The sequence below is a fragment of the Archocentrus centrarchus genome, chromosome 20 (genome assembly GCF_007364275.1).
Source record: "Archocentrus centrarchus isolate MPI-CPG fArcCen1 chromosome 20, fArcCen1, whole genome shotgun sequence".
Lineage (NCBI taxonomy): Eukaryota > Metazoa > Chordata > Actinopteri > Cichliformes > Cichlidae > Archocentrus > Archocentrus centrarchus.
In genome coordinates, this window is record NC_044365.1 from 4250415 (window position 1) to 4277189 (window position 26775).

The 26775-nt window shown below is 42.8% G+C and overlaps 1 protein-coding gene across 4 annotated transcripts; it reads right to left on the reverse strand.

Annotated features, from left to right (window-relative positions):
* Window positions 1–619: 619 nt before the first annotated feature.
* On the reverse strand, window positions 620–25646 carry LOC115799826 (NACHT, LRR and PYD domains-containing protein 12-like). Of its 4 annotated transcripts, none has more exons than XM_030757120.1 (12): window positions 25600–25646; window positions 23882–24036; window positions 22421–22656; window positions 19295–21080; window positions 17386–17559; window positions 11019–11192; window positions 9490–9663; window positions 7689–7865; window positions 6955–7131; window positions 5469–5642; window positions 2923–3096; window positions 620–1451 (listed from the first exon to the last, which is right to left on the reverse strand). In XM_030757120.1, the coding sequence occupies exons 2-12, from the start codon at window positions 24022–24024 to the stop codon at window positions 1445–1447; spliced, it is 3396 nt and encodes a 1131-aa protein (XP_030612980.1). In that variant the 5' UTR covers window positions 24025–24036; window positions 25600–25646; the 3' UTR covers window positions 620–1444. The 4 variants fall into 4 exon arrangements, with proteins under 4 accessions (XP_030612980.1, XP_030612978.1, XP_030612979.1 ...); XM_030757118.1 differs by having other exon boundaries at window positions 19295–21083; XM_030757119.1 differs by having other exon boundaries at window positions 19295–21083; window positions 23882–24104; window positions 25600–25640.
* Between the last annotated feature and the right edge of the window lie 1129 nt (window positions 25647–26775).

Genomic DNA, 26775 nt, shown 5'->3' on the forward strand with positions numbered 1-26775 from the left:
ATGAAGTCCCTGTTAGTAAATGATTTACTGATTGATTAACATGTTGATTTCTTCTGCCTTACAGAAACCTGGTTACAGCAGGATGAATATGTTAGTTCAAATGAAACACTACCCCAACACCTTCTTCTCACACAATAGGTCTTGAATAATCAGGCCCCATATCACCACAATAGAGCACTTAGCTCTTAGACTGCAGGCTGTGGTTCCTGTGTGCTTCTTTAACATCCACACATTTTAGCCTCTATCACTTATCTACATCTGCAACAGCCACAGCATCCATGCAGCATCTGTGAAGCTCTGCTGGACAGAAGGAAAAGTTGCAGGTGAACCAGAGCTCTTCTGGTGGGGTTTCATGGACGTTGCTGTAACAGGGGGCATGCTGATTCTGAACCTCTGATGCTTTATTAGTGTTTGGTTGACATTTTGGGATGAACTGTGATTTCAGATAATGTGGAGTGGCTAGAGCAGGAAAAGTGAGCATTAATGGGAAAGCAGTGCTGGGTGACTAATGTGAGGCAGATGGCAGAAGCTGGAGGTCTGGATTGGATCCGCATGAGAGAAAAGCAGGAACAGATTCAAGCCGAGTCATTCCTTTGATTCTAATCAGCACATTTATTGATCATTAGTATCCACATTAAACATTAAGCAGTGTAGGCTCCACCCACTGAGGTCACATGATTCAAGGACTCTGGAACATCTCCAACAAGAAGACAACAGTATTGATGTATTCAGGAGCTGTGAAAACACACCTTCAGCTCCTGCAGTTCTCCTGCTAGATGCCTTTATTATCTAAACAATTAGGACTCTGCTATTTTTACCTGATCAACTACACTATACATATGAAACAGGTCAATATCTATCTTCTGCAAATATATGAAAAACCAGCAAGAGAGTAAAAATATTAAGTGTTTCAAGAAAGATAATTCAGCTTAAAGATGTAATATGTGACCATATCCAAGCACCAAAACCTGATGTGTAAGTCCTAAAAACATTGTGTCTATGATGGAGATGTTGTTGGAGGCCTTTCCAGGTGATGTTCTCCTGAGTGTGATCCAGAATGAAGCCTGAAAAGCTGAAGCCAGTGTCAGACAGAGACTCTGCAGAGACTGTGTAGAAGGACAGAGCAGCAGCAGAGCATCCAGATCCACTGATGATCCTCTGGCAGATCCACAGGGACACACAGGGATGATGGTGGACTCTACATTGTGTCTGACAGTGGAGCTGTTCTCAGAGCAGTTCACTCTGCAGCACTGACAGTCATCTGCACTTCTTCTCATTCCTCTGTCAGTCACTGCTGGATGAAGCTCTCCTCTCCACTCCACCTCCCAGTAACATGGCCCAGTCAGAGCGTCTCTGCACACAAGCTGCTGCTGCTTCAACCTCTCTGGATCATCAGGACACAGCTCCTCCTCTCTCAGCACACACACCGTCCTGTTTACCATCCTCACCACCTGCAGAGAGAAGAAGAAAGAGCAGAGGAGATAAATGAGTGTTTCCAGAGACTCTTCATCAGCTGTCAGTCAGTGATGCAGCACATCCACTATAAAGAGCAGCAGGGCCTTCAGTCCTGGGACTGTACTAGTACTCATTGTTGTTTCACTTTGGATTTGGATTGAAGTTCATCCAAATGTTTTTCCCTCCTAGTTTTAGTTTGGAGTCTCATGAACTCTAATAACCTTGGTCTGTCCACTCTGAGCTCTTTAGGAACCCCAACAACAACCCCAACAATTCATAGGAGATGTTTCAGTCCCTCATGTAATGGTTCCAGCTGTTAACTGGAGGAACTCCATCCAAACATCTGCTCTCACAAAGTTCTTCATCACCTACAGACTGTTTCCTTCACTCCTTTAAGCTGGAAAATGAATGCAGTCATTGGTCCATGTTGGGAAAATGTCTGCATGCTGCTTTGTTCAGAGAGCTGATTGGCTGCTGACAATGTTTGATCTTCTTTGAACTGATGCTCTGTGCTGTCCTCACAACACACGTGCCTATATGCTGCTAGATAGCCAGCGAACAAATAAACATAGCTCCATACAAGGCTTGCTTTTCTTGTATCTGCTTTAGGTTCTCTTTTTATAAAGTTTTTTCTTGTTAGCAAAAAGACAAACATTTCCAGAGGAACAATTGTTAAAGCTTATGTAGCGTACAAGCTGTGGTTTGCTTTTTCTCAACAGAGAAACTAACGTATTTTCCCACCTCTAAGAAAAAAATGCAGAAGATGCACTATTGCTATGTGCAAACCTCTCACTCTTACAAGTTTTTAGAATACCCTTTTAACTGATTTTCCAATGAATTTAAATTCCATCCATCCATCCATTTTCTTCCACTTATCTGGGGCTGGTTCCTGGAGGCAGCAGTCTAAGCAGAGAAGCCCAGACCTCCCTCCCATGTCCTGGGTCTGCCGCAGCCTGGAACATCTCACGTTGCCCAGGAGGTGCCTTTTGGGTGTCAGATGCCCAAGCCACCTCAACTAGCTCCCTCGATGTGCAGGAGCAGCGGCTCTACTTTGAGCCTCTACCGAATGGCTGCACTTCTTAACTATCTCTAAGTGAAAGGCCAGCCACCATTCGAAGGAAGCTCATTTCTGCTGCTTGTATGCACGATCTCCTTCTTTTGGTCACTTCCCAAAGCTGATTGCTCACATGCTCTGATGCAATCAACTGCATCAGAGCATGTGAGCTTTCCAGGAGCCATTACTCACATAGTCAGCCAGTGTTTGACAGAGCAAAAATACCCAAATGGGAAGTGTTTCTGTCCAGTCCTGAAGCTTGTTACCATCCTCCACGCACAGCTTCACTGAGGTAAGCAGCCACTGAGAAGGCTGCAGATTTCCAGGAAACACTGAAGCTTTCATTTCATACTAACTGTGTTTAGTACAATACTGCTGAAAGCAGAATAGACTCACCCCAACCCTCTACTTACCAGAATTTCTCCAATCTGCAGTGTGGACTCTCCTTAAGATCAGACAGTTGCTTCACTCCTGAATCCTGCAGGCTGTTGAAGCTCAGGTCCAGCTCTCTCAGATGGGAGTGGTTGGACTTCAGAGCAGCTGCCAGATAATCACAGCTGATTTCTGACATATCACAATCCCCCAATCTGTATAAAGAATCAAAGATGTGAGTTTATTAGACAAAGCTTGAAATCATTCAGTGTTTCATAATGTGTTCAGAGGTTCAGAATGCATAACTTTTGAGAATGGAAACTCCAAAAAACTGAAGCCAACAGGATGCAGCTTCAAACAGGAATTTTCAGACTATCTGTCCTGATGCAGCCAGTTTGATGTTAGAGATTTGAATCTATGTTCTATGACTAAGTCCTTGAATCATTTCTTCCAGTTTGTCCAACAAGACAGACTAAATATTGGATATGTGTGCTGGCTGCATTAGTGGAGATTCTAAATTTGATGTGACAAAGGGCAGCCCTTGGCGAAGTGCAACAACGGCCCAGACACCCCATACTCCCACAGCACTTCCCACAGGATACCCCAAGAGATGCGGTCAACTGTCTTCTCCAAGTCCACAAAATACATATAGACTGGATGGGCAAACTCCCACGTACACTCGAATATCCTCAAGAGGATAAAGTACTGGTCCAGTGTTCCTCAACCAGGATGAAAACCGCATTGTTCCTCTTGCACTGACAAATCCAAAGTTTGACTAATGGACGGACCCTCCTTTCCCCACTCGGGCATAGACCTTACAGGAAAGGGTGAGGAGTGTGATCCCCCAATAGTTGGAGCACATTCTCCAGTCTCCTTTCTTAAACATGGGCTCCACCAAGCTGGTCTGCCAATCCAGTGGCACCGCCCCAGTTCTCCACGTGATGTTGCATGGGCGTGTCAACCAAGACAACCCTACAACATACAGAGCCTTCAGGAACTCAGGGCGAATCTCATCCACCCCAGGGGCCCTGCCCCAAGGAGTTGTTTAAGCACCTCAGTGATGCCATCCACAGTGATGGTGAGTCATCCTCCTTGTCCCCAGACTCTGCTTCCACTGCAGAAGATGTGTCAGTGAGATTGAGGAGGCGCCCGGCCGGGCACACACATACATATATACAGTGTATCACAAAAGTGAATACACCCCTCACATTTCTGCAGATATTTAAGTAGATCTTTTCATGGGACAGCAATGACACAATGATACTTTGACACAATGAAAAGTAGTCTGTGTGCAGCTTATATAACAGTGTAAATTTATTCTTCCCTCAAAATAACTCAATATACAGCCATTAATGTCTAAACCAGCAGCAACAAAAGTGAGTACACCCCTAAGAGACTACACCCGTAAATGTCCAAATTGAGCACTGCTTGTCATTTCCCCTCCAAAATGTCATGTGACTCGTTAGTGTTACTATGTCTCAAGCGTGCATAGGGAGCAGGTGTGTTCAATTTTGTAGTACAGCTCTCACACTCTCTCATACTGGTCACTGAAAGTTCCAACATGGCAAAGAACTCTGTGAGGATCTTAAAAGATGAATTGTTGCTCTACATGAAGACTGTTATATAAGCTGCACACAGACTACTTTCATTGTGTCATTTTGTCAGTGTTGTCCCATGAAAAGATATATTTAAATACCTGAAGACATGTGAGGGGTGTACTCACTTTTGTGATACACTGTATAGACCCACTGAAAGATGACTGTAACAGTGGTCCCCATGGTAATCAGAACACTCGGGGCACTGACCCCCGAACTGGGAGAGTGGCTCCAGCAGATTCCTGGAACAACATCTGAGATCTCTGTCCAAAGAGCACAATCGTGGGAACAGCTAAGATACTGCGTAGAACCCTCAAGGTCCCAGGACTTGAAATTGAAGGGGAAAAAGACCACCTGTAGGGGCAAGCTGGAATTTTTATATTATTATTATAAAAGAAAATAGATTTTAGATTTTATCCCATTTTTTTAATTAAAAAAAATCAGATAAAATCTCTCTCTCTTCATCTCTGTCAACCAATGCTGAACAAAACACTCCCAGCAGCTAATGTCACTGTTGTTAGGCAACCTGAGCAGCCCTTCATAGGCTGGACCATCCCATTTAATAGCTGCTGACTTCCGGCCATCACAGCTTTTAAAGGATCCAGCCCCTGAGTGTTCTGATTCTGGGTCTGTTGACCCAACATTTTGGGTTTGAGCCTTGACTCCTATTATGTTAATCCAAACCCAGAATAAAGAAGAACTTTCTTTTCCTTCAAGAAATTCTTTTATTGTTATATTTTCTGCTTTTTATGATGTTACTGGTTTTGATCTTAGTTTTAGTTTATTTGTTTTCTCAGGCTTTCTTAGTTTTAGTTACTTGAGTCTTGTGCACAGTTTAGATATGTTTTGATTTCCTCAGTGTTCTTTTCCTCGTGTCAAGTCCCCTGTGTTTTTACTCTCTTGTTCTCATTTCCTTGCCTCCTGTTCCCTGTGTATCATGCTGAGTTTTGCATTTCACTTCATCTCAGCACAACTAATACATGGTGACTTACATCAGACATGCAATTTGACACTGGGGACTCTCCAGAAAACCACACAGCTGCTTCACTCCTGAATCCTGCAGCTTGTTGTCACTCAGGTCCAGCTCTTTCAGATGGGAGGGGTTGGACTTCAGAGCTGCTGCCAGATAATCACAGCTGATCTCTGACAAACCACAGAGCTTCAATCTGTATAAAGAATCAAAGATGTGAGTTTATTAGAAAAAGTTTGTGCTTGAAACCATTTGGTGTTTCATAATGTGTTCTAAGATGAAGAGCATACACTTTATATTTTCTGCACTCAGAGTGGATGTTAGTCCGTTCACGTTACACTGTGTCAGAGTGTGACAATCCGCCCAGATTAACTTCTGACTCCTGTACCTACCTTCATTTTAGCTCAACACCTCATGTTTCATGTTTAATACATCAGACAAAACTTTTGCAGCTGTTTTATGTACTGCTCTCTAATGAATAAACTATGCAACAAATAAAATGTCATCACAAGTTTATGTGCTCAGTTAGAGCAGAAAAGCGCTATATAAGAACTAGTCCATTTTCAGTTTAATTTTAAGATTATTTCAAAAACATATTCACAAAGTAAAATGCACATTATTTCAACTGAATATGACGTTAGTAACAGTGGTACAATATTAAAACCTTTTATTTCTCAAGAAAATAAATTTATGGAATACAGTTATTTGTTTTCTGGAGTTATTTGTTTTAAAGTATATGTACTTGAGTATTTTTATGACAGTTCTCGACTTTCTGCTCCATTTTCATATGAGGATCCTTACGTTAGCTTTAACACATGTGCGAGGAGTTACTGACTGTTTCACTACACCACATGCCATCCACACAGCAAACTGATTTCAAACTAAATGGATAGAACAATAACAAACAAAAGAAAGCGCTATGATCTTCAATTCAGTGCCATTCAGTTTTATTTATTTAGTGCCAAATGACAACAAACAGTCACCTCAAGGTGACTTCATATTGTAAAGACCCTACAATAATTACTGAGAAAACCCAACACTTGAAATACTTCACTCTGTATTTAACCATTAATTTTTATTCATCTCTGGCTCTCTCCCCTCAGCCCCAACTGGTCATGGCAGATGACTGCGCCTCCCTGAGCCTGGTTCTGCTGTCCTTCCCACTGCTGCTAAATGCTTGCTCAAAGGGAATCGAGGTGAGTGTTTGTTGTGATTTGGCGCTATTTGGATCGGATTGGATTGGATTGGATTGGATTGGATTGGATTGGTCAGTTCTCTGTCTGAATCGGGAAAGGTCGGCTGTAGGCCATGGCCCAAATTGAGCATCACAGTTTGAAGTAAGTATTGAAATGTGAACATTGTTCTGCTATAGTCAATGAACTAAACCACAGAAGAAGAGAACAGATTTGAACATGAAGATCCTCAGTGTCCATTAGTGTAATATCAGCCTTAAGTCTGCAGTTTAGCATTTCACTTCATCTCAGCACAACTAATACATGGTGACTTACATCAGACATGCAATTTGACACTGGGGACTCTCCAGAAAACCACACAGTTGCTTCACTCCTGAATCCTGAAGGCTCTTGTTTTCATTCAGGTCCAGTTTTCTCAGATGGGAGGGGTTGGACTTCAGAGCTGCTGCCAGATAATCACAGCTGATCTCTGACAAACTACAGCTCCCCAATCTGTATAAAGAATAAAATATTTGAGTTTATTAGACAAAGTTTGAGCTTGAAATCATTCAGTGTTTGATAATGGTAAATGGACGAGTTCTTATATAACGCTTTTCTACTCTAACTGAGCACTCAAAGTGCTTATACAACATGTCATTGTGTAGGTGGAGCTGCTTGAGTCCCACCTACAGGACAAAAGTCCCACCCGGAAGAAGTGCAACCAGAAATGACGGAGGAAAAAAAAGTTTCATTTTTTCAAAGCTAAATGTTTCCAAACAGCAGACACAGTTCCTCTCTGGAGGTAAAGCCTCACCTCCAGCCTCTTTTCTTCATCCTTCATCTCTCCTCTTCTTCAATGTTCTGTAGTGAACATGTTCTGTAACACACCCATACCTGTCTAGCTAGCATTACCCAGCATGCTGTTCAGCAGGGTCATTTTGAAAATGTGTAATAATTCCTGTTACAAACTGTTTGTTTCATAGGTTACTGTGTGCCATGATCTTTGAACTGCTACAGAGTTTAATGTCATATCAGGTTCATCTCAGCACAACTAAAACATGTTGACTGACCTCACGGTTTCAAGTCGACATTGTGGACTCTTCAGGAAACCACACAGCTGCTTCACTCCTGAATCCTGTAGCTTGATATTTTTGTACAGGTCCAGCTTCCTCAGATGGGAGGGGTTGGACTTCAGAGCTGCTGCCAGATAATCACAGCTGATCTCTGACAAACCACAGTCACCCAATCTGTATGAAGAATCAAAGATGCAAGTTTATTAGACAAAGTTTGTGCTTTTAAATCATTCAGTGTTTCATAGTCTGTTCAGAGCAGAAAAAGGTTCAGAATGTAGAAGTTTAGAAAATTGAAAGTCCAAACAACTGAAGGCAGCAGGATGCAGCTTCAAGCAAATAAAGGAGAAAATATTTTGTTTTATTAAAGTCATACATTTATTAAAAAAAAAAAATGAAAACACTTGAAAACATGTTTTTCATTCAAGGAACCGCACGGAAAGAAAGATCATCTATGAACTCCAGCAACACTTTTTCCAGGTATTGAAAGGAGAAAAACTACAAACTCCACTCCGAGAATCACCACCTTATTGTGGTGGAGGAGATCGTGTGTCCCAGTGAACCCAGGCGCTATGTTGTCCGGCGGCGTTTGTCCTCTGGTAGCATCTGCCAAGGCAAACTGGTCTTGGGTGAGGGGCCAGACAAAGAGCGATTCACATGGCCCTTTATGGGATCTTTCCACTGTTGTCAAGTGCTTGCTTATATGGGGTCGTTTTGATTATTGAGTTTTCTCTGTCATTATTATAGGGACTTTACATTAAAATATAAAGACCCTTTTTTAAAGCATATAAAGCACTGTTTTGGGGATTTGGTGCTATATCAATAATCCATCCATCCATCCATTTTCTTCTGCTTATCTGGGTCTGGGTGATGGGGGCAGCAGGCTAAGGAGAGAAGCCCAGGCCTCCCTCTCCCCAGCCGCTTCAACCAGCTCATCTGGGGGGGCCCCAAGGTGTTCCCAGGCCAGCCGAGAGATGTAATCTCTCCGGCGTGTCCTGGGTCTGCCCTAGGGCCTCCTCCCTGGCAGACCGATCCCTGGCTATTGAGACTGGCTATATAAATCAAATTGAATTGAATCCCCTTATGGCTAAATGTTTGGCTGACAAAACTTAAGATCCTTGGAATCCCAGATCCTTATAAAAACTGATTACACTGTCCCTTTAGCTCATTGTCAAAAAGGGTCCATTACTTGATTGAATCATTCTGTCATGACTGGCTCTGTGGCAGTCAAGATAAGGATCCAAATGCAAGACATGGGAGACAATTAGTAAACTCAAAATGCAACAATATCGATCACTCAGAGGAATAACAAAAAGCACAAAACATCTGCAGTACAGGAACTAGAAATCTGAGACTAGGAAACTGAGGAGAATACTGGGCAGGGAGACACAGCTATGAGGGGGGCGTGATGTGATCATGCAGTGTATGATGGGGGTGAAATGATGAGTACAAATTTGAAAGCTCCTCCAAATGTGCAATAATTCCTGCTCTAAACTGTTTCTGTTTCAGAGATTGTTGCGTGCTATGACCTTTAGACAGACAGACAGTTAGCTGTGGATTAATAATTGTTGTGTCTTATACTTTGACCTGTGAGTAAGAATGGTACACAGTTAATCAGGGTCCCCTCTCTTTGAATTAGGAAAACTCAGCTGGCTACAGTCAACAGACTAAAGCAGAGAAGAAGAAAACAGACTTTGCCATGAAGATCCTCGGTGTGGATCAGAATAATATCAGCCTTATGTCTGCAGTTTAGTGTTTCACATCAGATTCATCTCAGCACAGCTGAAACATAGAGACTGACCTCAGAGTTTTAAGTTGACATTGTGGACTCTCCAGAAAACCACACAGCTGCTTCACTCCTGAATCCTGCAGATTGTTCTTGTTCAGGTCCAGCTTTCTCAATTGGAAGGGGTTAGACTTCAGAGCTGCTGCCAGATAATTACAGCTGGTAGCTGACAAATCACAGTCCCCCAATCTTTATAAAGAACAAAAGATATGTTTATTAGACAAAGTTTGTGCGTAAAATCATTTAATGTTTTATAATCTGTTAAGAGCACATTAGTATATGGGAGGGGGGAAACTTTTCAAGATGGGTGGTGACCATGGCGGCCATTTTTAAGTTGGCCATTGTGGATCCAACTTTTGTTTTTTCAAAGGGAAGTTTGATGTGACACATCAAACTTATTGGGAATTTCACAAGAAAAACAATGGTGTGCTTGGTTTTAATCTAACCTTATTCTTTCATGAGTTATTTACAAGTTTCTGACCACTTATAAAATGTGTACAAAGTGCTGCCCATTGTGTTGGACTGTCAATGCAACTCTTTTCTCCCACTCTTCACATACTGATAGCAACACCGCAGGAGAAATGCTAGCACAGGCTTCCAGTATCTGTAGTTTCAGGTGCTGCACATCTCGTGTCTTCACAGCATAGACAATTGCCTTCAGATGACCCCAAAGATAAAAGTCTAAGGGGGTCAGATCGGAAGACCTTGGGGGCCATTAGACTGGCCCACAATGACCAATCCACTTTCCAGAAAACTGTTCATCTAGGAATGCTCAGACCAATAGCGGTGGTTTTGTTTGTTAACGTCACCATTCACATAAAAGTTTGCCTCATCACTGAACAAAATCTTCTGTGTAAACACATTTTATAAGTGGTCAGAAACTTGTAAATAACTAATGAAAGAATAAAGTTACGTTAAAACCAAGCACACCATTGTTTTTCTTGTGAAATTCCCAATAAGTTTGATGTGTCACATGACCCTCTTCCCATTGAAAAAACAAAAGTTGGATCCACAATGGCCAACTTCAAAATGGCTGCCATGGTCACCACCCATCTTGAAAAGTTTCCCCCCTCCCATATACCAATGTGCCAGAAACAGCAAGTTAATATCACCAACCATTCCCATTTTATTAAGGTGTATCCATAAAAATGGCCCACCCATAGAATTCATTTTGCTGTGTTTACTGACAGCAATCCTCTAACATCTGCTAAACTAGATGCCACCAGTTACAGATGGCTATGTGCTCTGTCTACTCTCTCATTCAAATTCATATGTCCATCTGGAAAACATAACTATGATACTGACACTCTCTCATCCAGACCTCATGGAGAATGAGACAATGATCTAATGTCTCAAAAGGAGAAGAGAGAATCCTGAAATTTTTTCATCACTTAGATCAGAGGTCACCAATAGGCGGACCTCGGTCTGTATCCGGACTGAAATTATGTCTCATGCGGACCTAAACCTAATACCAAAACAGAAATGACCATTTAAAATCTTGTTGAGCACTTTCTGGTTTACACAACTAAAACATGGTGACTGACCTCAGAGTTTTAAGTTGACATTGTGGACTCTCCAGAAAACCACACAGATGCTTCACTCCTGAATCCTGCAGGTTGTTACACCACAGGTCCAGCTCTCTCAGATGTGAGGGGTTGGACTTGAGAGCTGCAACCAGATAATCACAGCTGATCGCTGACAAACCACAGTACTCCAATCTGTATAAAGAATAAAAGATGCTTGTGCTTGAAATCCAAGATTCAGGAGACGTTATTTGCCATTTATACTGGCACGCAAGGTTTGGGTACACAGGAATTCTTGTGCAGAGCTCTCGAGAAACAGTGGAAAAAATATTAAATATATACATAATTATATACACATATTCATTTTTTTAAAAAGGAAAAGGCTGTGCAAGATGTAAGAAATATAGATAGAAAAAAGTTACTTTAGCACAAAATGGATGATTTCTAATACATATATTACAGGGTACCAGGTTAATGAAGACTGTGAACAACAGTTATTGCAGACTTATTACAAACACAGGGGATATTGTACAGATAAAGTGTATATTGCACATGTAAATCAAACTGGTATGGCACCAATGAAAGTTATTTATAATAAATAAAATGTTGCACACTCCTTTAGTGATTCATAATCTGTTCAGAACCAAAGAAGGTTCAGAATGTTGAAGTTTAGAAAATGGAAACTCCAAACAGCTGAAGCCAACAGGATGCAGCTTCAAACAAAACAAGAGAAATTTTTGAGAAAAAAACTATGATGTTTTAGATTCAAGTTGTACATTGATATTAAAAAATAAGTAAAAAAATGGAAAAGTCATATTATTCTTTCAATGAACCACATGGCTTCACTTTTAAAGGTTAAGCTGAAAAAAATTCATGTCTTTGAACTCCAACAACACCTTATTCCAGTCTAACTGTCATGGTTCTGGGCCTCTGGCCTCTGGCCCGGTGCTTCATGTTTGTTTTTGGTATTTTCACGTGTGTTATGATGTTTTCCTTGTATTAGGCTCCTGGTTTTGATTCCCCATGTGTTTCTTGATTTTGGATGTTGGTGTGCTTATTTTTAGGGTGCTCATGTGCCCTAGCCCTGGTCCTTGTGTTTTGTTACTTGCTCTTTTGTTTTGGTATGTCTTTGGTCTTTAGGTTTAGTTTTGCTTCCTGTGTTTCCCTCCCAGCTGTTTCCCATTAGCTGCGGCTGATTTATCTAAGCCGGCTTATTCTGAGACTTTTTGTGGTGGGACTAAGCTTGTCTCCACTGTGGCTGCTGGCGTTTTTCAGTTACAGACCAAATTGTGTATTCCTGTAACCCTTTCATTGTTTACCATTACCTGTGGTTATATTACCTAATTCTCTGCCAGTGGAAAAAGCTGAAGAGCAGGTTCAGTCAGGCCATGCAAAGCTTGAACACTGTGTTTCTAATTCAGATTTAAAGACAAGTTAGCCAGTGAACAGACTGCATGCAAGGCACATGTTCCTGCCTCAGAATTAAAAGACATTAATGATACAACAAACTGTGTGATCAATGGCTTAAATGGCCCTGTGAAGGGTATAGGAGAGACACTGTACATAGACTGCATAAACTAGTGTTTGATTATCCCTGGTTGCTGGATGCTTTGCATGCCTTAATTAAGGACTTTGTTATGGAAATACATTTTGAGGCACCTAATTCCAGCCCCAAGATTCCCGACACGTCTGTGAAGACTGACATTGTGGCTAATACTTTAGCCACAAAAAAGATTGTGGCTGTTGAGACTGTGAACATTTTAAAGACTAACGAGACAAGGGGAAGTAAACGTAAACACAAAGCACAAGGAACACAACACCGTCAAAATAAAACAGGAAGTGACCTAACCAAATACATGCAGACTTAATACAGGGAGACTGACACACAGAGCTAAGGGAAAACCAGAACATGGAAAACTAAACAAAACAAAGATAAACTAAAATTCCACAAATCCTGAACAACCAGAAAACAAAAAACAGAACTTCACAAAACTCAAAACACTGGGCCACCGGCCCAGGATCATGACAGGGCATGCTTTATAAATTATTTGATAAATTTCCTTTATAAATCATCATCCACAAAAGTGGGAAATCTAGGGGGACATCTGGCAGTTCAACCAGCTGAAGTTTAAACACTGCAGTGCTGCCAGTATAACCAGTATTTCCTGCCAGAATAACATCAGCCTGAATAACTTTGATTTAGTCTGAAGGTGAACATTCCTTCTGTTTGCTCTGGGCTATAATGAGCCAGCCTGACTGGAATCAAGGGCCTACAATTGGTAGGGATGCTAGAGATACGTCACTACCAATATCAAATAACGTCCGTTAAGTTCATACCAATCACATCAATCATGATTAGCAATTGACAGTAGGGAGCTGTCCCTACCAATATTTGTCCATGGATGTAATTAGCATTGTAATGGACCCTAATACCTCATCGAGCCCTGGGAACAGATTTGACTCACATCCCAACCAATGTTAATACCAAACCTTTTGAATACATGTATAAGATCTGTCAGTATGTTGTGGTAATCAGTAAAATGTGGTCAAATTTATTTGGTCTCAAATAAACTTGATCGTGATAACTGGCATGACCTTACCATTTATTTATCGATTTATTATTTTTCTTTAATTTATTTATTTATATTACAATTTATTTATATATTTTTGTATTTTATTTATATATTTTACATATCCTGTATTTTATTTTCAATTTAGTATCTATTTTCAAGAGATTGTAGACGTGCACTAGATTTCAAGGTATTCTCTGTTCTTAAGATTAAGATTAAGAAGATTAAGATAGTGTTTATTTGTCACATGCACAGTTATACACAGTACAATGCACAGTGAAATGTATTTTGTACCTGCAACCATATATACACACACATATAAATAAGAAGAATAAAAATAAAAAAAAGTAATTCACACTATACACTATACTCTATATACTATACACTATACACACTTTTATAAATTATAATATTTACATTGTGCAATAATGGTCCAGTTAGGGCTCAGAGTTGAGCAGACGGATGGCTTGTGGGTAAAAACTCTTCTTCAACCTTTCAGTCTTAGTCCTCAGGCAGCGGTAACGCCGGCCTGATGGGAGCAGGGAGAAGAGAGAGTGTCCGGGGTGGCTGGGCTGTTTTAGGATCTTCATGGCCCTCAGCCTGCACTGCTTGGTGTAAATGTCCTGCAGGTTGGGGAGGGTGGTTCTGATGGTCCGTTCAGCTGAACGAACCACCCTTTTTAGGGCCATGAAGTCCTGCTTGGTGCAGTTTCCCATCCAGGTGGTGATGCTCCCACGCATGATGCTCTCGATGGTGCAGGTGTAAAAGTTCCTGAGCACCTTGAGTGGGAGCTTGAAGTCTCTCAGCCGCCTGAGGAGGTAGAGACGCTGTCTGGCCTTCTTCACAGTGATGTTTATGTGATGAGTCCAGGACAGGTCCTGTGAGATGGTCACTCCCAGGTATTTGAAAGTGTCCACTCTTTCCACCTCAGCACCACTGATGACAAGTGGATGGTAGTCCCTCTGCTGCTTCCTGCTGAAGTCCACGATCAGTTCCTTTGTTTTGCTGACATTGAGCAGGAGGTGGTTCTCCTGGCACCAGTTCTCCAGGCGGGAGACCTCTCTCCTGTAGGCTGTCTCCTCATTGTGAGAGATTAGTCCCACAACAGCAGTGTCGTCAGCAAACTTGATGATGACGTTGGACTCTGACGTGGCCTCGCAGTCATGGGTGTACAGTGAGTACAGCAGAGGGCTGAGCACACAGCCTTGGGGGGATCCAGTGTTGAGGGTGAGGGAGGATGAGGTGAGGTGACCCACTCGTACCACCTGTGGTCTGCTGGTCAGGAAGCTGTGAACCCACCTGCACAGGGATGGGCCCAGGCCCAGGTCCAGCAGCTTAGAGACCAGCCTGGAGGGAACTATGGTGTTGAATGCTGAGCTGTAATCTACAAACAGCACTCTCACATAGTTCCCCTTACCAGTGTCTATGTGTGAAAGGGTCTTGTGGAGAAGGAAGGATATGGCGTCATCTGTGGATCTGTCTGGCCGGTATGCAAACTGTAGTGGGTCGAGGGTGGTGGGCAGTGAGGAGGTGATGAATGTCTTGATGAGTCTTTCAAAACACTTCATCACCACAGAGGTGAGCGCTATGGGCCTGAAGTCATTGGGGCTGCTGGGGTGTGGTTTCTTTGGGACAGGGACTATGATGGACTTTTTAAAGCAGGTGGGAATCAAACACAGTTTCAGTGAGAGGTTGAATATCAGTGTAAACACAGGTGCCAGCTGGTCAGCGCAGGTCTTAAGGACACGTCCACTAATACCGTCTGGTCCCGCCGCTTTCCTGGTGTTTACACGTCTAAACGCCCTCCTCACGTCGCGCTCCGTCACAGTGAGTGTCTCCGCCCCTCCGGCCGGGAGCGCAGCGGGCTGTCGGCTTCCCGACTCAAAGCGCGCAAAGAAGATGTTGAGTTCATCAGCCAGAGAAGCGTCGGCACTCACCGGGTGTGTGTGTGGTGCTTTGTAGTCCGTGATGGTGCGTAGTCCCTGCCACAGTCCCCTGGAGTCAGACTGTTGTAGTTGCTGTTCCAGTCTGCGGCCGTAGCGATGTTTTGCCTCTTTCAGCGCTCTGCGGACATTGTATGATGCAACCTTGTAGTCCTCCATGTTCCCAGAGGCGAGGCCGGAGTTGTAGGCAACGGTGCGGGACCTCAGGGCGTCGCGGACAGATTTATCCACCCACGGCTTCTGGTTGGGAAAAGTCCTGATGGTCCTCCTAAGTGAGGTGTCATCAACAACTTTCCCAATAAATCCCACGACAGTTTCCGTAAACTCCTCGATGTCTCCGCCCGCGCTGCTGCGAAACATGTCCCAGTCGGTTGAATCCAACGCACCCTGCAGAGCGGCCTCTGTTTGATCAGACCACCGTGTCACTTCTCTCACAGCAGGGGGTTCCTGCCTGAGCCGTTGTTTGTATTTCAGCATGAGAAGTACAGAGGTGTGGTCAGACTTCCCAAAAGGCAGAAGAGGCTTTGCTTTGTAGCCCTCTTTGAATGGAGAGTAGCAGTGGTCTAGGGTCCTCTCTCCTCTGGTGGGGCAGTCGATGTGTTGAATCAACTCCGGTATCAGCTTTTTCAAGTTTGCACTGTTAAAGTCCCCGGCTACGATGAGAGCCGCATCACGCTGGTTAGCCTGATAGGTGGAAATCGCCTCATGTAGCTCGGATAGTGCAGTGTTTGTGTCCGCCTGAGGTGGAATATAGACGGCGCTGAAGATGACCGAAGTGAACTCGCGGGGCAGGTAGTGGGGGCGGCATTTCAGGGTTAGGAGCTCCAGGTTAGGTGAACATGATTGTTTCAGAGGGACAACATTCCTACTGTCACACCAGTTGTTATTAATCATTAGGCACACACCTCCTCCTCTTGATTTTCCAGACTCACTCGTTCTGTCCGTGCGATGAACACTGAAGAACTCCGACGGCTGTACGGCGTGGTCCGGTATGAGGGGGGGTCAGCCATGTCTCCGTGAGACAGATGATGTTGCAGTCCCTTATGTCCCTCTGAAACTGTATCCTGGCCCTGAGTTCGTCCAGCTTGTTATCCAGTGACTGGACATTAGCCAACAGGATGCTCGGCAGTGGCGTTTGGTGCGCTCTGCGCCTCAGCCTCTCTCTTACGCCGGCTCTTTTTCCTCGGGGCCTTGTCCGTGACCTGGGGGCTCCGCGCCGTCCTTTGTTTGAGCTGGCCCACTGGAACCGCAGTATCTCCTGAGGCCAAGTCGGGTCGGGAGAAAAAGGTGTCAGAATACAGCCAGAGTGCTGTATACAGCCAGAGTGCTGTATTCTGATATTAAAAAGAGTCTGTCTGTCATACGTGATATGACACAGCGCAGGCGGAATTATAAAGTCCAGAATTAGAGCTAAACCTAATATATACAAACAAAGCGTAGGAGCAGGTACGACGGCTGCTGACCTCACCGGCGCCATCTTGAAGATGGGCTTAAGGGCTTTAAGGGCTTTAAGTGCTAATCACTGTTTTTTAAATAAATTCAGTTTGTTAACGAAGTCATGTTATCACGTTGAATAATCACGATTTCAATATGGACCAAAATAATCTTGATTATACTTTTTTTCCCATAATTGAGCACCCCTAATAAAAAATTGGCTTATAATTAAATAAGACAGCTGGGTCAAGTGATGGCTTTTAAATACTGGTTTAATTACTGCCACCTTAAAGGCCTGTATTATGCAACGCATTGATAAAGATAGAGTGATCATATTTAAGACTGAAGCATTAATTAATTGTTGGACTTCTTTATGAACCAAAGAAAGTTTCAAACATCAATCAAACATCTGAAATATAGAAAAACAGTCAGTGAACGGACCTCAGAGTCTCCAGTCGACAGTTTGGACTCTCCAGTCCAGCACACAGAAGTTTCATGCCTGGATCCTGCAGCTCGTTGACACTCATGTCCAACTCTGTCAGATGGGAGGGGTTGGACTTCAGAGCTGAGGCCACAACGTCACAGTGAGTCTCTGAGAGTCCACAGAAAACCAGTCTGTGTTTAGAGAAAATATAAAATGTGTTTTTATAAAAGCAGAAAAGCTGCATTATACACACAGACTGAATGTATATAAAACAAAACAGAGTGAAGTCATAAACTGATAAGCATCTGCTCTTCACATCTGTGCTTCAGCTCCGCTCATCTTACTGTGTTATTGCTGCTGCTGATACGTTTTATGGTCATTTCAGATATACTGAAGTACATAGTGAAATGAAAAAAAACTGTTCTACCCTGGACCAGGGTATCTGTCTTGCACATTTTGTGCACAACAGATACCATACACAGTGCAGATACATAGTAATATATTGGCGCATCCCTAGTTCAAATACATGGAAGAAATGTGGGGTGAGCCAGTCCAGTGCAGTGCCTCACCTCTGATGGTGCTATGTCACATACAATAAATGAAGCAGGTAGTTGATTGATTGATTACACGTGCGCTACAAATGCTGATGTTCCACAGTCTGTCTAATATACTGAATGAATATGTGTAACATGTTTATTCTATTTTGGATTCATATATGTGAATGTCTGACTGCAGACGAGTCAGTGCCTCACCCATCACACACCTCACTGCACGTCACTACTGATGTGTACCTCCTGTTATCAATTGTGTTTTCTAGATTATGCTGCTGGCCCCCTGCATTTCTGTCCTACAAAGCACTAAAGCAAAGTTTTTTGAGTGTACACACTGCCTCTCAAGTCCTGCACTGGGGTCCTCAATCATGCCTGCCACAACGCACATGCCAGTTTGGATGATTTGGTGTAAGTGGGGGCGGGGCTCTGCCCTGTACTCACCGGCTATGTTAGTGTAAACACTGTCTAGTGTGTTCACTCCTCTTTTTGCAAAGTCCACATATTGGTAAAATTTGAGGAAAACAGACTTGAGATTTGCATGATTATTATCTCCAGCCATGATAAACAGTCTGTATGGGTGAATGTTCTGCTGTTCACTGATGGCGCTACATAGCTCACACAATGCCTTGTTCGTATTTGCACTGGGTGGAAGATTCAATTCAGAGTTCTTACACTATTTGTTGTTAATGTAAATACAAACATCACCTCCTTGTGTTTTGCTGGACAGAGCTGCATTCCTATCAGCTCGATACAGTGTTAGCCCATCTAGCTCAATGGCATCTGGAATGTTGTCGCTAAGCCATGTTTCAGTAAAAACTAAAAACACAGCAGTCTTCACGTTGGGCAGTTCTCTGATGCAGTTCAGTTTATTCTCCAGAAAACATACATTTACGAGGAATAGCAATGGTAGAGATGGCCGGCTTGGGTTAGCTTTTAGCCCAGCACCCATCTGCTTTCTTGAGCACCGCTTTCACCGCTCTCCCCCAATCTCAGGCACCTGGTAACAACGGGGACTGTAAGGCTGGTTTGTGAAGTAGGCAAAGTTCCTGAAGCGTTCATCGCAGAATATCAAACAAGTTGGCTTGTGACTATTTTCTAAAGTGTAACAATATCTGGTGGTCGTAAACTTTGCGTTTGCGATTTCTTTACATTAATTACAAAATAGTATAGAACAAAGACACAATCCTTACAAAAAAAAAAAAAAAAAACCTGTACTTGGACCAGGAGAGGCCGCTATGTGCTAACACGCTGCCAGAAGTCATGTTAGGTATCCAATAGATTCCAATTTCTCCAAATGAGAAACTCAAACTGTTAATCATTTGGTCATGTATATATCTGCAAATCTACTCTGATTAATGATCACATTTGGCCTCACCCAGCATTTCTGCAGTTCCTCACAGCTGGAAGGAGTCTGTGTCGTCCCTGATCTGATGTCCAGCAGTCTCGCAAGTCCAACTCATCCAGAACCTCCTCTGACATCTGCAGCATGTAGGCCAGATCTGAGCAGTGGATCTCAGAGAGTTCCTCTGATCTGTTTACTGATTTCGGGAACTTTTGGATCTCCTGATTGACTGTGAGGTCATTCATCTCTACCAGACAGTGGAAGATGTTGATGCTTCTGTCAGGAGAGATTTCATCACTGTTCATCTCCTTCAGGTTGTTGATGACTCTCTGGATGGTTGCTGGACTGTTCTCTGTCTGACCCAGCAGACCTCCTAAGAGTCTCTGGTTGGACTCCAGAGAGAGGCCATGAAGGAAGCAAATAAACAGGTCCAGGTGGCCATTCTTAGTTTGGAAGGATTTTATTACAGCTTTCATCAAGAAATCATCCAGAGATGGCTGATTGTATTCTTTCCCCAGAAAGTCCTCCAGCACCTCTATCCTCCTGTTGGTGTAACAGTGGAACACGTAGACTGCAGCCAGAAACTCCTGAATGCTCAGATGAACAAAGCTGTAGACTGGTTTCTGGAAGATCACACACTCTCTTTTGAAGATCTCTGTACAAACTCCTGAGTACACCGAGGCCTCTGTCACATCCAGACCACACTGCTCCAGGTCTTCTTGGTAGAACATGATGTTTCCTTTCTCCAGATGTTCAAACGCCAGCTTCCCCAGCTTCAGAAGAACTTCCCCGTCAGCCTCCGTCAGCTCCTGTGGACTCGTCTCATGTCCCTCATGGTACTTGTTCTTCTTCCTCTTTGTCTGAACCAGCAGGAAGTGTGAGTACATGTCAGTCAGGGTCTTGGGCAGCTCTCCTCTCTGCTCTGTAGTCAACATGTGCTCCAGAACTGTAGCAGTGATCCAGCAGAAGACTGGGATTCTGCACATGATGTGGAGGCTCCTGGATGTCTTCATGTGGGAGATGATTCTGCTGGACAGCTCTTCATCACTGAATCTCCTCCTGAAGTACTCCTCCTTCTGGGCGTCAGTGAAGCCTCGTACTTCTGTCAGCCTGTCCACACATCTAGGAGGGATCTGATTGGCTGCTGCAGGTCGTGAAGTTATCCAGACGAGAGCCGAGGGAAGCAGATTCCCCTCGATGAGGTTTGTCAGCAGCTCGCTGACTGATGACTTCTGTGTGACATCAGACACGAGCTTCCTGTTGGTGAAATCCAATGAAAGTCTGCTTTCATCCAGGCCGTCAAAGATGAACAGAAGCTTCCAGACAGCGAGCTTCTCTGCTGGGACCTTCTGTAATGTTGGATGGAAAACATGGAGCAGCTCCAGAAGACTGTACTGCTGATCTCTGATCAGGTTCAGCTCCCTGAATGAAAGCAGAATCACCACACTGACATGTTGGTTCTCCAAGCCCTCTGCCCAGTCCAGACTGAACTTCTGCACTGAGAAGGTTTTTCCAACGCCAGCGACACCGTTGGTCAGAACCACTCTGATGGGTCTCTGTTGGTCAGGGAAGGCTTTAAAGATGTCGTGGCACCTGATTGGTCTGTCATGGAGGGCGTCCATCTTGGAAGCTGTCTCCAGCTGCCTCACCTCATGTTGGGTATGACCCTCTTCCCTCTGTCTCTCTGTGATGTAGAGGGCAGTGTAGATCCTGTTCAGGAGGGTTCCACTTCCTGTTTGATCACTTCCTTCAGTCACACGTTCACATCTCCTCCTCAGACTGATCTTATGTTCATCTAAAACCTCCTGCAGACCAGCATCTGCTGAAAGACAGAACATACATAACACAAAAAGCAAACAATTGTTTTGTGAATTTAGAGCATAATCATTAATCTACTGTTGTGGAGATTTCTAACATAGCAGATAAAGTCCTGTTAATCATGTGACAAAATGCAGAGCATTTTCACAATAAAAGCCTCCAGGGGAATAACATTTACGGTGAAACAGCAGGAATCCTTCAGTTTACATCAGTAGTAATTAAAGCTCTGTTAACAGTAAAGAGATCAGGAAACAGTCAAATATGGATGATATGGAAATTGCAGCAAAACAAATGATAATCTGTATTAATCTGAACTGAGAAATTATTCTAACATTAATCTGTACTATGAGTGTGCTTCAGCTAAGGCTGTGAATAATAACACTGGTTCTTATTTGTTTCAAAAGTAATATCCATGGTGCTCCATCACATTTTCATGTAATAACAGATTTGGCCTTCTGCGAGTACGAGGAGAGTGAAGACGTCTTTTGTGACCTCTAATCACCACCTAAACTAGCTCAACTTGCATTTATTGTGCAGTTCTGCTCCAGGTCGACACACCTGCTATATTCTTTGCAGCCCTCAGCAGCCTTGTTCCTTTGAGGTTTTCCGTGCTTAAACCTGAGGAGGTTTGGCCAGAAACAGGAGGAACTGTAAACATTATCCACATGTTTTTAGATTGATCTGAAGATGCTTCACAACATCCAAACAGCAACAAAACCCAGCAGAATTTGTGAGAAAGGGCATTCTTTGCTTCATCTGGTCACTGGTTCACCAAGCCAGGTGCACCTCATTCAGTTTGCTGGGCATGTGTCTAAAAAAGTTATTCAGTCTGACTGTTTGATACGCAGCGTTCTGCTTCTCCATCTTATTGTTTCACACCTGTCTGAGCTGACTGTGAACACTCATTCATGGCTCGTCTCTTCTGCTGAGGTTAAAAGTTTAGTCTGCAAAGGTTCAGGAGAAATGTGACTTTGTCTACACACATGCAGCGAGTCATATGACATCCTGCTGAGAGGCTCTGCTCTGACACAGTGTGCTTAGTTTGAATATAATTACAAATGTCAGTGAGGGTTGAGGGGTTCTTATTTTTGGTGAATTGGTTTAACAAAGACAGGGGCGCTATCGTAAAACCATGAAATATACATTTATTTCTTTGGGTTCTGATTTACTTTCCTTAAAGGAAACAGAGGACATGTGACACAGAGCAGGTCTGTATGCTGCAGTAATTAAACCTCACTGGGATTTAACGTGAATCTTTCTAATGACCTTGAATGTTCACAGTGTGCAACACAACTCTGTGTTCAGAAATGAGTCAATCAGCAGACAGATGTTCAGTCTTACTTTGTCCACAGCTGCTCTGACTGGCTGTCTGCAGTCCAGCTCCGGTTCTGGGTCTTTGTCCACACTGGGGACAGGAGGAGTCTCCTGATGAAGCAGACTGGTCCCAGTATGAGGAGATGCACTGTCTGCAGAACCAGTGTCCACAGCTGGTAGAGACCGGATCCTTCAGGACGTCCTGACAGGAAGCACAGCAGGACGGCCGCTCCTCCACACAGACACCGCTCCTCTTCCTCTCTCTGTGAACACATTTCTTTATCACTAAAATCATTTGCTGACTGTTGCTGACAAAGATCCAGATGTGAGGACACTGTGCAGAAGCTCTGATGGTCACAGAGAACAGGAAAAGTGGAGCTACTTCCTGTTTGAATCCAGCATTCAGGCTGGAACCAAAGTGATGCTTCCTTTGATCTCAGCAGCACTAATGAACTGCTTTTCCTGTCTGATTAAACACTGAGTGATCTGCCTGCAGTTTGCTATGAATACAAACTCAGCACTTCCTGCAGAGACTTCACAGTAAAAGCCTTCCATCACAGAGAGCTGATTCTGTCCTTCACTGTGTTACAGTCACTGTGTGCAGCTCAGCTTGGGTTAGTTCACTTTGAACTGAGCTCAGAAGGACTCTAAAAACTGTGGGAGAGCAGCAAACTCACACACACAGCTTTCAGTTTTCATTTTAAACTTTCAGTCATCAGGAAGGTGACCTTTGACCTCTGATTCCGTTTTTAATATGTAGAATATTTACCATTTATGTCGCTATTGGATTGTGGCTTTTGCCGATGCTGCAACAGCTAGCTGGTGTGTATGAGTAGTTTTTCAGTCATCCAGGTCATGGTAGTCTCCAGAGTTTGAAAAAGGCGACTGGACTTCTTTAAATGCTTGAATGTTTCAACTCTCACATCATTGATGCCATAATGACAAATGTCCTTTTTCCTCCTGTTAGCTGGGTGAAGTGCTTTTGAAATGCCTGGTATATGAACCTTCAGGTCTATATTCACATAGCTTATGGCTGGGTTAGCCTGTGCTAATATGGTTAACCTAGAAACTCAGCAGACCTGATTACTCAAATACCAATAAGGGGCTGAGTTGCTGAACATGTCCAAGTGCATCCTATATGTTAATTTAAATACATGGTACCCCGTCATTTGTAGCCTACAATCTAAACTATGTGGATTGTAAAAAATAGCTCTTTTAATAATGTGCATCAAGTGTTGTATCAAGTGGAATATAACTGAGTGCATAATCAGTATGTGCAGTTATGGTGTTGTATCAGTCTGTGTGGGAAAAGAAAAACGGGAAACCTCAGGACTGAGAAAACAGTTGAGCTCTCCTCTCAGAGATTCCAGATTTTCTAAAAGAAACTACAACAAATAACTTGTGTTTACTGAGCCGTCAGGAACACTGATTCTAACCTCACCGTCTCAGTTCAGGATTATCAGAAATGAAAGAATTCAGTTCACTTACTTTGTTGGTCCATCACTGAAATATGGAGAATTCTCATTGGACCAGTCACTCTTCACAGATGGACAGCTGGATGCTGCAGCCTGTGACCTCTGACCTCTGGATCCTGCAGCCTCTGCTCTGTCCTCCTTTTCCTCCATCATCATCCTTCAGTGAGGCTGAGAGGTAAAGCACACTCAGTGAGGTCACAGTAACAGAAGTAATCCTCCACAGTTTGCCTGTAGGTCTGGAAGGGGGGGATGATGACATTAGCACCTCGCTAAATATGATCCCACGTGTCCACTTCCCTCATCAGCCCTCGTGTATTTAAGTTTCCCCTGCTTGTTGGCGTCTGTGGGCACTCATGTCATGCTTCTGCTTCTGCTCATTTTCATGTTTAATTTAAGTTGTTAAGTTAACTCAAGTCAAGTTTTATGAGCTTGTTTTTTGAGCTAGTGCTCTATGCTGCTGGCACCTGAGCAGCTCTGTTATGTGCTTTGTTGAACCAATTAAAGCTGAAGCTGAAGGTTAATTCACGCCTTATGAGTCCTGCACTGGGCTCCTCTTCTTTACCTGCCACAGCAGAACATGACAGATGGCGTTTGTGGAGGTCATGAAGACGGATGTAAAGTCTGCTCCAAAAATATTCAAATGATATGTTTTAGAATAAAAATAAATCATTCTAATATCTGACCTGTTTCTCTTTGTACAGCAAGCACCATAAGTGCATAAATATTGTACATGTATACATGCATAATATTTATATTAAATGAGATCAGGTTTGTGCTTCAGTCATTTTAGATAGTTTATGGATCTATGGATGTTATTATTCATAATGGTCATGAATAAGACTAAAGGCAGGAAAGTGTTCTTTAGATCTAAAGATAATATAATAGTGGCCAGCACCTCTAGATTTATAATATTATAGTATATATGGCACATGTATGTTACTAAAATGTCACAGGTCTGTTTATTATTCAGTGTTTATTTCAGTACAGTGATGTGCAGTTCTTTACCACCTTCTAGCATGTAACTGAGGAACGAATAGTGCAGACTTTACTGCAATCTTTTTTTCACATTGATGCACCTTTTATAGTGGAGCATTTTGCCAAAGTGCTTAAAAAACAGCAGTTTAAATATTTATCTTTTCAAGAACTCTAATATTTAGGCTTATTGTAGGCCGTTATTAATATTAATCACAGTGACATTGGGGGGGGGGGGGGTTGTGTATCGCTTTAGTTTGCATAGAAAATGCAAACTTATTAAAAAGGGCACTAAATTATATTATTTAAGTCTGTTAAAGTTTAGATACCTAAATTTACGAGGTGCACCTAAAGCCACCATGTGTTGAACCGCATATACTGATGTAGATGCGCAATTTCTTTTCAAGCGCGGATGGCGTGACTCCGGTTAAAGCCAGCCGAGGGTCACCATCACACACTTTACGCCTCACAGTCACGTGACTGAGAACAGGAAGTGAGTCCACAGTTTGAAAAGCAGAAAGTTTGCACCGAGTCAAAGTTTCATCAGCAGAATCATTGTGATCTATTTTCTTGAAGCTTTTTTGAAGCAGACACGTTATTCAGAATTAAATCTTCTTCTCAGCAGCGGCTGTAAAAGTCAAAGCCTCTGGAAGAGACTCAACCTGCTGAACTGGGGCTCTTCTTCTTCCTCTACAGTCCACAGAGACAAACACACTCAGAGACAATGACAGGACAACAACAGTGTTGTGTTACACTCACCCTGCCTCAGCTCCAGTTTCCTCCTCCTGCGCTCTCTGAAGTTTCTCTCTAACTGCCGTTTGCCTGCTCACACACAGGCTTGCTCCTCCCCTCTAGGGGTCAGGTAAGGGTGTGTGCATCATTGCAGAGGTCGGTCATAGTAGGAAGCTGGGGCTTTTAGTTTGACCCCTCGGTGCAGTCTTCCTCCTTGTATTTTTTTTAAATTGAGAAACAAAAAAATAGAGCAGTATAATGAATTACAGTATGATGCAGTAACAGCTGCCAGGGGGAAGCAGGTATTGAAACAATCCTTTTACAGTAACATAAATACATTAAAGAGAGAACATAAGGTGTAAGTTTTGATGGCTTTAGTATTGGTGGAGTTTTAATTTTAATATATTATTTGACCTAATTTTCAAAAATGGAAACGTGATATTTGATTAGTGTAATGGCATTTATGAATATATCATTTGGCTAAGTATATGGTTAATAATATAGTATTTTTTTTTTTAGTCGTTGGGAAGTCAATGAAGACAAAGAATACATGTTCAATGCAAAGCGAGACATCCGGTTCAATAAGTAAGCAGAGATCAAAGTGCAAATATTTTTCCAGAATTGAGCTGAGGGGGGGCAAGACCAAAATAAATGCAACATATCTTCTAGGTTTCCTTTACAAAAACAGCAAATAAATATCTATATTATTAAAATATTGTAGAAAGATTTAGCATGGGTAGAATCTGTGAATAGTTTTAAATTATACTTATTTTACTTTATTTGTTATCATGTATCTGGCTCATACCTGTCAAGTCTCCCGTTTTGGCCGGGAAATTCCCGTATTTTACCCTCTGTCCCGGCGTCATCCCGTATTTTTATTTTTACCGTATTTTTCCCGTATTTTCGGTTTTAAATTTTGAATTTTTTGAAAGCACTCCTGTGCCGCTCCAAACTGAACTGTCACTATCACTAGGTTAGTACCGCCGGAACAACCCCGTAAAAACGACTGGACCTCGGCTGGGCTCAGTGTTGCCAACTTAGCGTTTTTTTTTTGTTTGTTTGTTTTTTTTACCATAAAGCGATACAGCGACAGTGAAACCCTCCGCTGTCACCGTGTTTTGTGTACATAAAGCCTTCTTACTGTGTCCCTTCGTACACTTTCACTGGCAGTCTCACCCACAGTGTTTTCATTAAATTTGATAT

Bases quoted from the DNA above. Each gene is read 5' to 3' on its own strand.
- LOC115799826 (XM_030757118.1), bottom strand. From the start codon at position 24,024: ATGATGATGGAGGAAAAGGAGGACAGAGCAGAGGCTGCAGGATCCAGA. The intron at 7,132-7,688 runs GTCAGTCAACAT...TTCTTTATACAG, and splicing joins TGTCGACTTGAAACCGTGAG to ATTGGGGAGCTGTAGTTTGT. The intron at 5,643-6,954 runs GTAAGTCACCAT...TTCTTTATACAG, and splicing joins TGTCAAATTGCATGTCTGAT to ATTGAAGCTCTGTGGTTTGT.